The 12,532-nt window shown below is 47.0% G+C and overlaps 1 protein-coding gene across 1 annotated transcript in view; it reads right to left on the reverse strand.

Annotated features, from left to right (window-relative positions):
* SYT6 (synaptotagmin 6) overlaps positions 1–12,532 on the reverse strand; it is a 37,004-nt gene that overhangs the window by 8,879 nt on the left and 15,593 nt on the right. Inside the window, exons 2-4 of the mRNA XM_077190667.1 lie at positions 8,948–9,281; positions 5,106–5,664; positions 843–963 (exon numbers count right to left, since the gene is read on the reverse strand). Of these exons, the coding sequence (XP_077046782.1) occupies positions 843–963; positions 5,106–5,664; positions 8,948–9,281 (1,014 nt within the window). The remainder of the gene's footprint in view (positions 1–842; positions 964–5,105; positions 5,665–8,947; positions 9,282–12,532) is intronic.

The following is a 12,532-nucleotide window of genomic DNA, read 5'->3' on the forward strand; positions in this document are numbered from 1 at the left end:
AGACCTTTTGTTGATGGAAATGTGTTTTGTTACTTTTGCAATATAGAAACAGCTTTATCAGAGGATGGGCTGTGAGTTCCCATGAGCCAGAGGTGCTCTTCAAATGGACTTTTAGAAAAAAGTTTATTTGCAGACCAGTAAAATCTTCCATTTCTCATACTGGTGTGGGTGGTGACCTGAACTTCAGGCACCAGAGAACCAGCACTGCATGATTATTATTGTAAAGAAAGAGTGAGCTGGCTTCACCTGAAGTCTCAATTCTCAGACATTTCATATGGCATTAAGCTCCAGCTGAGCAGAAACATTTTTTGCAAAGGTCTCTGTTGTTACTGCTTTTTGTACAATGAAATTCAAATACTCTGAAGTTAGTGTCTGGAAAAGAAATTGGATTTTATGATGAAAACCAGAATTTGTGCATGCTAAATTTGCAAGTCAGCTCTTTGAAACTGCAAATGCAAACAGTCTATAGGTGGCTGTGATCCTCAGGTTTGACTGCTGGCCACTACACAGGGAAATGCACATTCCAGTGGGATTTACCCAGGTGGGCCATGATCCTTTCCTGATCTTGGGGTCAAAGAGTTGATTCTGGCTATAAAGGGTTACAAGGGATCTAAGTGTCCAAGCCAAGAGATGGATCAGAGCTCTGACCCTGCAGACCCTCCAGGGGGATGGGAAAAAAGTGACAAATTGTCGACTTTAAAAATTTTGTTTGCACTTGAAACACAGACAAAGCTTTCTCAGGTTTTCCTGTGATGGTTCACCCACCATCTACTAAGGGTACAGTGAGGGAAGAGGAGGAGATGTGGCTTCAAAGGGATCCTCCTCAGCCACCAAACACCCACCTGAGTAACCAGTGATGTCCATAGCTTTGAGATTCCTGCATTTAATGACTGTTAAGGTGAGGCGACCTGCAGTTGGCAAATAACAAAGGGAAAACATGATCTCGCCCAGGTCCACGCTCTCCTTCAATAAAGCAGAGAACAGATTTTATTGGAAATGTGCAGAACCAGCCAGGTGCCTCCTCCTCCACCCCAGCATTTCCTCTGCTCTGCCATTTGTTGCAAAGGGTATTTTACTTTATCTGAGTGCACCCCAACATGATTTGGCTAAAAATGAATACAGAGAATGGGAAAAATAGGTTACACCTCCACATCTTAGTTAAGGACAATCTTCCTCTGCCTCAGTGGAGTTTGTGCTTCCTATTGCAACCTCCCAGCTATGCACAGCTAATGCACAGCACTCCTGCTCCACTGCTCACACAGAGGAGATGGGATATCTCACACCAAATCAATGCAGTGAGGAAATCAAATTAGTATCAAGTCTTGTTTGAATTTACTGTACATGTCTCTGGTGCCTGGTTCCTCCAGGAATGTGACAAACACAGTGAGGTGACAGAAAGATGAGCTTCTGACATGCAGTGGTGCCATGTTCTCCAGTCTGCACTGCAGAAATCTCCTCAGAAACTTTCTGTGACAGCCAGTGCCATCAGTTCATAACATCACAGACTGGTTTGGGTTGGAAGAGACCTTGAATATATTCTAGTTTCAACCCCCTGCCGTGGGCAGGGATGAATTCAGTAATGAAGGTTTGTGACTGACAGTGCCCAACATTTCTGCATAAAATAAAAATGTCTTTGAGTAACACAGTGCTTTTCTCTGAAGGTGAGCAGGAGTTTTTGGGCAGTTACAAACTGGGGGGTAAAACTTTAGGCCAGAAGACAGCCAAGAAGGGTCTGTTGAGCTTTTAGTTTGTGACATGTCCACATTTGGACCACCAGGCCCTTTGAGATGCCCTCAAGGAGCAGGCACAGCGTGGGGCTGTGTTTGTGAGTATAAATGGGGAATTAACCAGCAGATGGCACTCAGAAATGTCTGGTACTTTAGGATTACACAGAAGCCAACACAATTTACTCTTTTAGTGCCCCATCAAATAACTTTTATCCGTGGCTCTTAGCACTTCTTGTACCTGCAGCTTCATCGACTACACCTCCTAAAAGCCCTTTCCATCACTGCCTTGCCCATGGGAAGTCAGGGGAAAATAAACAAACCAAATGTCAGATTTAAACTAGAAAGCATCATCATCCAAAGTCAGCAGAAAGATTTCCAAACACCTTCTAAAAATGGATTTAAAAAAAAAATCTTATTTTTCTACATACAGATCCCACATCTGTAGAGCAAACAACCAGTTTATTTTGGGAAACAGTGTGTTTGATTCCTTTCAATGTGATATAATGATCTGCTGAAGAGAAATTGTGGCTGTTAGGAGTAGAGTGATGGAACTAGAAAGACAAGTAAATGCACTTAAAGCTTTTCTAAGTGTTAGGGGAATAGATCTTGTTGATGGATGAGGTTTTTGCCAAATTATTTCCTGCTCATTCTCAGGTAAGGCAAAGATTAAATCTTTATTCCACTTAGATGTGCAGAATACTAATGAATATTATATAAAATTTTGATTGGGTCTGTTCTTTCATGCATTCTTTGTTCTTAGTTGGTGTGGGAGGGATGAGGGCAGGAGACTTTGGACAAGATGTCAGAAGAGAGCAGCCCTGTGTGACATGGTGAGAGCACCCTCTGGACACTATTTCATCTTCTATTCCTCTCCTTGCACTGAGAGGACCCGTTCAGGGTATAAAATGAACATAATTTATTCTTTGACCTCATTGTATCAGGTCAAGAGATCTTTCTTTGCAACCATAAATACAAGAGAGCAAAGCGTGTCCTGTGGGTACATTATTTTCTTGCAGATTATAGACATTGGGACATTTCCAAAATTCATATCAGTACCTTTTAGGAAATAATGGAAGCTCTGAGTCAATAGACTTGAAACCAAAGATGTTTCCCTGATTCACAAGCTGTATAGTCATTAATTAAGTAGCTGAGTGCTGGCTACTTGACCAGATCAGTTCTTAAGTGTGTTCCTACCCTGTTACCCACACCATTGATCTCATGCATTATTAGGCACCCAGAGCTTTCTTGGGGTTTTGTGCAAACTGTATTTACCCTTCTCAATTTTGATTAACCAGAAATGTCCTTGGGTGTGCTACAGCTGGCTGGGATGTTCCAGGAGCAGCTCATTCCTTAAGAATGGCACGGAGAGGATGAGGGGATGGAGCCAAACGTGGTGCTGGACGCGTCTGTGGCAGCTCTGTGGGCTCCTGCTCAACCCATCTTGGCCATGGGGCTGGCTCTGCTCCCCTCACACCTCCTCTGGAGGCTTTTCCCTCAACAGCCCTTCTGCTGGTGTAACTCCACCTGCTTTTGTGGGGTTTCCCCCCATTAAATGAGATTATTTAGCCAGGAAAACATCCACTGGTGCTTGCAGAAGCAACAGGCAGGTTTCTCCAGGAGGCATCAGCACATCAGGTGCCCTTTGCTCCCCTTCCAGCAGCCCCTCTCAGGGTGAAGGATGTGCCTGGTACCTGCTTGCCTCTCTTGCCAGCATTTCTGCTTTCATTACCACCCATCAATCACAACAGCCGTGGCTGTTTGCAGGTTGGAAGCCAAGAGCTGTGAGCACCCTGCTAACTCAAACTGTTGCTTTCCTCATGGTTGATCCTGTGCCTCCTTCCTGCAGCTCTCCCAGGCAAGATGCTCAAAAGGCAGCACAGCAGCAGCTGCCAGCACTGCCCCAGGGTGCCTGGCAGGCACCACCTCCACCCCTGTGTCCTCAGGCTGGCAGGGCCAAAGCTCTCCATGCCCTCCCAGGACAGCTCCAGCCCCTGAGCCACCTTCCAGGGTGATGTGCTGTGCTGTGTATCCCCTGAGTGCCCTGGGACCCCGTTGGGCACAGGACACAGGGCTGTGCACACCTGCTGGGCTGTCAGAAGGCTCTGCACACCCTGCAGCAGGAGAATGAGCACTGCTGGAAGTCACCAAAAGGTTCAGCTGGTGGGAAACATGGTGCTGAGAGAAAAAGCACCGGAGTTACAAAGCAAATGTCTTGTGGCACTGCTGGCCACAGTAAATATTTGGGTTTGACAGTTCCCTCCTCGGCACAGAAAGCAGGGGAGCAAAAGGTATGAGATGAGCTATGAGGGAAGCTGCAGGACAGATTTTTGCAAGTTGTGGCATTCTGCCAGTCACCAGGAAAGATGTGACAGGGCCCACGCTTCCAGCCACAGGGGTGGGGATGTCTCATCTTTCAGTCTCAGGAATAACAATGTGACATGACAATGACAATGGCTGATTTAGTGTCCAGCTGCAGAGCAGTTCAATCGTTCATTCGCCCTGAGGACCAGCCAGATCCTCCTGGGAGGGCAGTGGAGGAGCAGGCAGCTATTATGGAGAGGTTAATGTCACTGCTCTGCACTCAGTGATCAATGTGAGCACTTGGCTTCTCCTGCCAGCTCCGTGGGACACGGAAAGGGCTGGGACTTTTCCTCTCTGAGCCTTGGTTTCTCTTCCAGAGGGAATTCAACAGAACTATTAAAAGACCCAAATCCAGCTCTGGAAGAACTGCCAGCAGCACATCCAGCACCTCTCAGTATCAAGGGGTTGGTACTGGCCCTGCAGAGCTCTTCCTTACTGTGATCATGTGGTGCCTTAAGTTTTTGGCTTTTATATTCTCAGATCCTGTACTGCACTAGTGTAGAACTCTGAACTCCATATAGAGTGTCAGTAAGCTCTCTTCACATTTTTGTCAGACAAAACAACCCTTCCAGGCCAGAGAACCAAGGTCAACCTCTGCCTTGGGTGACCAAGTACAAAAAGTATAAACAGAAGTGAATTGGGGAGTGGAAGCAAACCAGGGAAATATGACTTTGTTACCTGAAGCTATAATTGGACAATTAACCCCTGATATGCAAGCAGACCAAAATTTTATCTGTCTGAGAAACTCGTTACCATTGTCCATCTTGGGTGTAGTCTCTGCAACGTTTTTGACTGCCCAAGGTGTATCTATTGAAGGCCTTTGATAAAAACCCACTTTATTCTCTTTAATCTGTCTAGCCTCCATTCTAGGTAGCCAATCCAAGGCATCCCATGTGCACATGGCAGAGAGCTGGGCCACGGCTGCAGGTCCTGAGCTAACAGGAGGTGAGGAACCTTCAGCTGGGAGCCATGGAGGATTGATTTGGAGAACCCCCACCCTGCCCAGCAGATACTCACCGTCGTGGCGTACTGAATGTCCCTCCAGATGGAAGTCTCCCGCGAGAGGTCCGAGTCCTCGAACAGGTTCTCCAAGATAACTTCTCCAATCATGTCGTGCCTGGAGAACCTGTCAAAGTCAAAGACGCTCAGGTGGAGCTTCCTGCTCGCCAGCTCCTCGTGGGGCACGGGGAAGTGGAAGGACTCGTCGAAGGTGGGGTTCAGAGTCTTCCTGTGCACGCGCGTCTGGAACTTGCGCTTGCGGTCGGGCAGGAGGTAGATCTTCACGTAGGGATCCGAGCTGCCGCAGAAGTCTTTGGCTGGCAAGTCAAAAGCCCTGAGAATCCGGACAGTCAGCGTCTCGTTCTCGTAGTCGTACTTGAGAGTGAAGTTGATTTTCCCACAGGTTTTCTCTGCCTCTTTCTTGGGGTCCTCGGTGTCCATGGTCTTCTGCTTGTAGAGCTCGGGCTTGATGCGGCCGATGCTGGTGGGCTGCTCGGCCACGGCCGGCGCCTCCAGCCCGTAGTCCATGCTGGACACGTGCATCTGCCGGGGCAGGTGCCTCTTGAAGGAGATGTGCCTGCAGGAGGGAGACACCAACAGCTCGGTGGGTTTCCAAGGACATGGTTTTCATGTCCTTTTTCACCCCTGGACTCAAAAATCAGCACAGAACGAGCTCCATAGGTGCTCCTGAGCTCTGCACTGAAACTGGGTGTGTTATGGAGGGAACGCTTCCAAAAACCTGCAAGGATGCAATCCAGCAAATTTCTTAAATTCCAGAGCATTGCACAAGCTGTGTTTTCTCACCTGTGGCAGAAGTCACAGCCCACAGCTGAACAGATGGGCCCCAACAACTCCTTACCCAAACCACAGACAGCGCCACGTGGAGAATTTCCCCACCTCAGTCCTTACACTTCCAAATACTGGCACTAACCTCTCCCAGACAAAAAAAAAGGGGGTTTTTTGTTTTTGTTTGTTTGTTTGTATGTTTGGTTTTTTGTTTGGTTTGGTTTTGGTTTTTTTTGTGAGAGAACCACAGCCAGTTCAGAAGGTGAGGCTTTCTTCATAGAACTAGAACCACAGAATGATTTGGGTTCAGAGTGTTTTAAAGCTCATCTCATTGCATCCCCTGCCACAGACAGGGACACCTCGCTTTCCCCTAGATCAGTTTGCTTCAAGCCTTGTCCAGCCTGGATTTGCTGGGTATTGCTGCTTCCAGACTTTTCCAACAGACTCATCAGAATCTGATAGATAATTGTTGACAGGGAGGGAGGCACAGCCTCATCAGGAAGATTCTCTTGCCTTGAGCTCTCCTCCAGCACAAGCTGTATGTAAGCAAAGCTTTATCTGAACAAAGCATAAAAGCTTTCTGTGGACTGAGGGCATTATTTCAGATTATCTGGTGTTTACAAGAGCAGTTTATAGAGTTATTTAACCAAACTAAGAACTCTACACCCAGAGCATTAGCCTTCAGTGATACGTGGTGCTTGGAGACCTTGGCAGGCTTCTCAGAGGTATTTTGGACAGGGTTAGGCTGGGCTGTGAATCAGAGGAACCTGCCAAGGAGAAAGTGTGTTTGAAACCTGCCCACGTACAGCGAAGTCCCACTTTGTTTGTCCTAATTCAGACTGGCTGAAGGTTTTCTCCTCCTCTGTTGGAAAGGTGTAATAAAAGCAGAAGGAGAGTGAGCATGCAGAGAGGGAATCAGCTGCCCAAAAAGCAGTGTGGATAAATAAAAGAGTGTGGCTCACAAATGCAGGTGGCACCGTGCTGATCTAACCCAGCTCCTTTAAACAGGGAGCTGCCATCAGTGCCTCACTAATCCTGCAAAAGTGCAGCCAATTTTCTGAGCTGTGCCTGATTTCCCTGTCACACTCCTGTGCACATCCCAGGCACGGCCAGCGAGGCAAACAGAAGTGCTGGGGCACAGCCAGGACCCTGTGATCCCTCTTTCCTGTCCCTGTTTCACCTCCTTCTGTGTCAAGGAGAGATGCTGCATTTCACAGAATGGTTTGTGTTGGAAAGGAGCCTCAAAGCTCAGCTCCTTCCACCCCCTGCCATGGGCAGGGGCACCTTCCACTATCCCAGGTTGCTCCAGCCTGGCCTTGGGACAGTTCCAGGGATGGGGCAGCCACAGCTTCTCTGGGCACCCTGTGCCAGGGCCTCAGCCCACTCTGAATAAAGATCCCCTTTCTAACATCTAACCTAAATCTCTCCGTGTCCAAGGTTCACCCAGCCTTTTCCTGACTTCCTGAGGATGATGTTGATGTCTCTGTCCCCATCTGAGCACAAGCACCGAGCACAGCTGGTTCAGGGCTTGTGCAGTGAGCGATCCATCAATTGTGCTGATCTAATTGTTTCTGCCAGGAGCCACAACAGAGAGAGAGAGCCAAAAGGTCTAATTCTGTCTGACAGGGTACATCACTGATACTTCAGCCTGCCTCTCATATTGGAACAAAATTAAAGTGGCCAAAGCGTGTGGGTGACTTGACACAATGAGGTCAAGTCGCAGTAACAGGACTTGAATCCCTAATTTTTTAAAAGAGCCACAGTCTTAACACATTCATTGGTTAATGGCCAAGCTTTGGACAGTAATCTGCTGTGTAGGTGCTCTCTTTAGTCTCCCTGATGGTCTCTGAACCTCTGGCCCCATCCAACAATCCTGCCACCTCCCCAGCTGCTCACAGAGCAGTGTCCCTGCTGAGCACCTCGGCCCCACCCAGCAGAATCATGGAATATCCTGAGCTGGAGGGGACCCACAAGGATCATCCAGTCCAGCTCTTATCCCTGCACAGACACCCCAACAATCCCCCCTGGGCATCCCTGGCAGTGCTGTCCGAACGCTCCTGGAGCTCTGGCAGCCTCGGGGCTGTGCCCATTCCCTGGGCAGCCTGGGCAGGGCCAGCACCCTCTGGGGGAAGAACCTTTCCCTGATATCCACCCTAAACACCCCTAACCCATCTCCAGCCATTCCCTGGGTCCTGTCACTGTCACAGAGATCAGAGCTGCCCCTCAGGAGGAGCTGCAGCTCTCATCTGCAGATCCCATCTCATCCCATGGATCCCATCCCATGGATCCCATCCCATCCTATTGTTAGCATTCATAAACACATAATCACATAAGCGATTATATGCGGTGCTTTTATTAAGAGCTCTGGGTGTCAGGAGTATTCAACTCAAATCTGACTTCGACCATACATTTGAGGTGAACGTGTTTTATACTCTATCATTATATAACTTTCATGTTAATTATTAAACTTATATTGTTCTATTGTATACACAGATTTCAGCTAAACATAGCCCCCCTTTAAATTTCCAACATAGTTTCTCATGATTCTTCTTATGGTTATATAATAATTATATTTAATTACTAAACAATCAGCACATCTAGCAATTATATCTTTTATCATACTGCTTACGCAGGTGCAGTGATCTGAGAAAACACAAAGCTTAATATTTTCAAGGACTATTTTTAACATTTTCCAGGGCTCCACTATCACTAATCCATCCCATGAAACCCATCTCATGGATCCCGTCCCATCCCATCCCATCCCATGGATCCCATCTCATCCCATCCCATGGAACCCATATCATGGATCCCATGGAACCCATACCATGGATCCCATCCCATCCCATCCCATGGATCCCATGGAACCCATATCATGGATCCCATTCCATTCCATCCCATCCCATGGATCCTATCCCATCCCATGGGTCCCATCTCATGGATCCCATGGATCCCATCCCATTCTACTCCATCCCATGGATCCCATCTCATGGATCCCATGGGTCCCATCTCATGGATCCCATGGGTCCCATCTCATGGATCCCACCCTATCCCATGGATCCCACCCCATCCCTCACCTGGTGGAAGAGGCTGGCTCCGTGGTTTGCCTCTGGATCCGCGTGCGCCTCATGATGTGATCCTTCATGGACATCTGGACCTCTGCAGGGATGTCTGGGGAGGTGTGGCTGATCTTCACAGCTGCCTCCAGGAAGCTGATGGCCCCCGTGTCCTTGAGCTTGTCTGCCATGCTGTCCTTGTGGCCTGCCTCGCTCCTCAGCACGGCCAGGTGGGAGGAAAGGGCCTTGTTCCTCCAGGGAACCCAGCACAGCTTCCAAAAGAGAAACACAAACACTGCCACCAGGGCCAGGCCACACACAATGACTATCACTGCAAGGAGGCTGACGGAGAGCTCTGAGGGAGACAAGGACAGCGACAGGGAGGGGTGGGAAAGAAGAAAAGAAGAGACAGATGGTGAGAAGATCGTAAGTAAAAGGAAGAAATGGTCCAAACTGACTTAAATCACAACTAATGGAGAGCTCTTAGCTCAGAGCCAAGGCCAAGTGAGCACCCCCTGACAGGCTCAGGACACACCTTGGGAGAAAATGGGTGTCTCCATATGGGCAGAGCTGTGAAGTTTTACACCCTGATGCTTAAACTGGCTATAAAATACCATCCTTGGTTTGTTCTGCAGCATCAGCAAACTGCTGAGTCTGAAATCAAGATCTGTACAATTCCATGATAGAAACAAGCTTGATGCTGGGTGCCTTTTTGCTTCGTGTCACAGCTGCTCAGGCACAGGAATGAAAAAATCCATCTACCAGGGTCCTGGAAGTGAATTGTTATTGTACTGTCAGCACCCACATCTTGTCCAGATGCGCCCATAGGGAATACAAAATAAATACCAACACCAAGGAAAAAATAATCACAAGCTGCTGATGCAGAGAAACCAAACATAGCAGGAGTTTGTACAGAAAGTGCTACACAGTCTCCCTCACTCTGAGCAGAACAGGAGCTGCTGTGTGCTCTGATGCTCTGAGACACTTTTACCTCATGTGTGCTGAATTTTAGTCTTTTTCTGGAAAGAGCTTCCATACGTGTGGCTGACGAATCAGGAAAAATGGAAAATGAAGATATATATATATGTGTGTGTGTATATAAATATATATATATATACACACATCATCTAGGCTGCGAAATGATTCACAGCACTGCACAAAGAGAAAACATTGGCTATTTTTGCTTCTTTTCCTACAGTGTATTAATTCCCAGATCCTCATCCAGACCAAAACTTTGAGAGCTCAGAATTCCAAGGAATACCAGTCCCTGATGGTGGAGGCAGGATTTGTTCTGGAGGCAAGTCTGCAGCATCAGGACTGTGGAGAATTCCATCATGGATTGCTTTGAGCTCTTGGACATTTCCTTGATGGCTGTGTTATTTGTAGTGCCCAGTAAAGCCACACTCCTTAAACTATCCAAGTGCAAGTCAGGACAGAAAAACAAACAAAAAAATCACCAGAACATGCAAAAGTTTATATGGAACAAGCATTACCTCTTATCCATCCTATTTATGTCTATTCCTAGACCATAAATGTTTTGTGTGAGTTTGAATTCCCCACCTGAGCCCCAGGGAATGGGATGGGTGCCCTGAGCATTTCTGAACTGGGGAACTCCTCTCTGGGCTGCATCACAGCTGCTCTAAGTGTGAATCCTGATGTGCTTTACCTTAAACAGGAGCCATAAAACACCTCCTGTTCCCTTTGATCATGCAGTTTAGTTTGTAAAGCTGCAATAAGACATTTAATCATAAAATCACAGGATGGTTTGGGTTGGAAGGAACCTTGTAAATCATCTCATTCCACCCCCTGCCATGGGCAGTGACACTTTCCACCAGACCAGGTTGCCCAGACCCCCATTAACCTTGCCTTGATGTTAAGGCTGAGAAAAATCTGTGAAAAATAAGAAAAGACTTGGGTTTTAATCTTGAATAAATAGATGAATGTAAAAATTATGGAAAAATACCCCCACAATAACAACAAAACAACAAACCCCCACCCACCCCTGGTGAACCATGACAGCAAAGTGCTCAGGAGCACATTTGTACCATCACATTTTGCTCAGGTCTCTCAGGGAGTGCAGCAACCACTGCAAATTTGGGATAAGTGAAATCTCCAGGCAGCACCAGACACAAAATGTGACATCCACACCCGAAGAAGCCAGCCCTGCACAGTGCCTGGGAGCCATCTGTTGTTCCTGATATCCTGGAGGATTTTGTTTTTCCACAAAATTACCGAGCCCAGCAAATCCAGCAGGAGCTCCAGGCAAAGCTCCCTGGCTGCCTGTGGGTTTTTGACTCGATGAGAAGGGCTGGAAGGGATGGGATGGGAAGGATAAACATCACCCAGAGGTTTTTTCAACTTTCTTCCCCTTCCCAGCCTCCTGTACGGGTTCATTTATTTTCTGTTGTAGCTCTGAGGTGGAAACACAGATCGCTGCTGGGGGGAACAAACAGATCCCATCTTGCTCAATAATAAATAAGGCTGTACCAGCAGCAGAGCTTCCTCAGAGATTTGCCTAAATGTATTCTCACCAAAGCTGAGAGCACAGAGGTTCCACTGCACTATCCTTTGAGTTAAAGCTTGGAATTGTGCCCAGGAAACTCAGTGTCAAACATTCATAAGAAAACTCAAGAACCCGGACTTTTTGCAAATACCTCTGTGTTGGTACAAAGGAAATCATTGCAATGCAGAATCTCTCACTGCTGGGAATTGCTGCGTGACAGGGAAGATTTTTTAAAGATATTTCCACCCATTCCAAGGAGTTTTATAGGCTGCATGTCTCTGCCAGCACACCAGGCTCATTAATGGGAACCATCAGAAATAATCAATTATCCTTTCAGAAAACCTGTTGCCAGCGTGAGAAAAATCCTGGCTCCTGTCACTCCTTGCAGGGCTGGCATTCATAATGCATCTGACAGGATTCACAGATACTTTTATGCATGACCTCCTACTCCTTCCTCTGACAGCTGCCACAGAGCACGAGTGGAAGGGATCTGGATTTTACAGACAGTTTTAAGCATCTGCCTGCTTAGAATATTGCGTTGTTTGAAGATGACACTGAATTTTCCAAGACTTTTTTGTGACTTATTCAACTTAAATATCAATTGGACAGAGTTGACCTTCATTGATTTAATGATCTTTCTCTTATGAATTTGAAAATACCTGTTACTTTCTCAAAAATACCAGGTATTGAAAATGCTACGCTTTAAATGTCCTTTAACTTACAAGAAACTGTAAAAACAAGACAATTCCTCACCTAACAGAAAATGCCCTGGGGCCAGAGGCTGCTTTGGTTTTCCTGGAATGAGTGGAGGTAAGGTCAGTTCCCCCAAAAGGACACCTGAGCCCAGGGGAAGAATGAGCTCCTTAGGTGATATTATCCCCCCTTTTTCAAGGTTTGGATCCAAGATTTGGGGAAGAGAGGGAAAAGAGAGATGTGCCTGCATCCAGCAGTGAGGAAGAGCTCTGTCTAATGCAGGAACAGCTCAGATCCCAACTGCTCACAAGGGACACTCACATCATCATTCTGAGCAATGTCCCACCTGGGGAAAAACACGACAAGAAATATTGTTTTGTTCTGTTTTCCTCTTAAAAATTCACAGCTAT

The sequence above is a fragment of the Agelaius phoeniceus genome, chromosome 25 (assembly GCF_051311805.1).
Source record: "Agelaius phoeniceus isolate bAgePho1 chromosome 25, bAgePho1.hap1, whole genome shotgun sequence".
NCBI classification, from domain to species: domain Eukaryota; kingdom Metazoa; phylum Chordata; class Aves; order Passeriformes; family Icteridae; genus Agelaius; species Agelaius phoeniceus.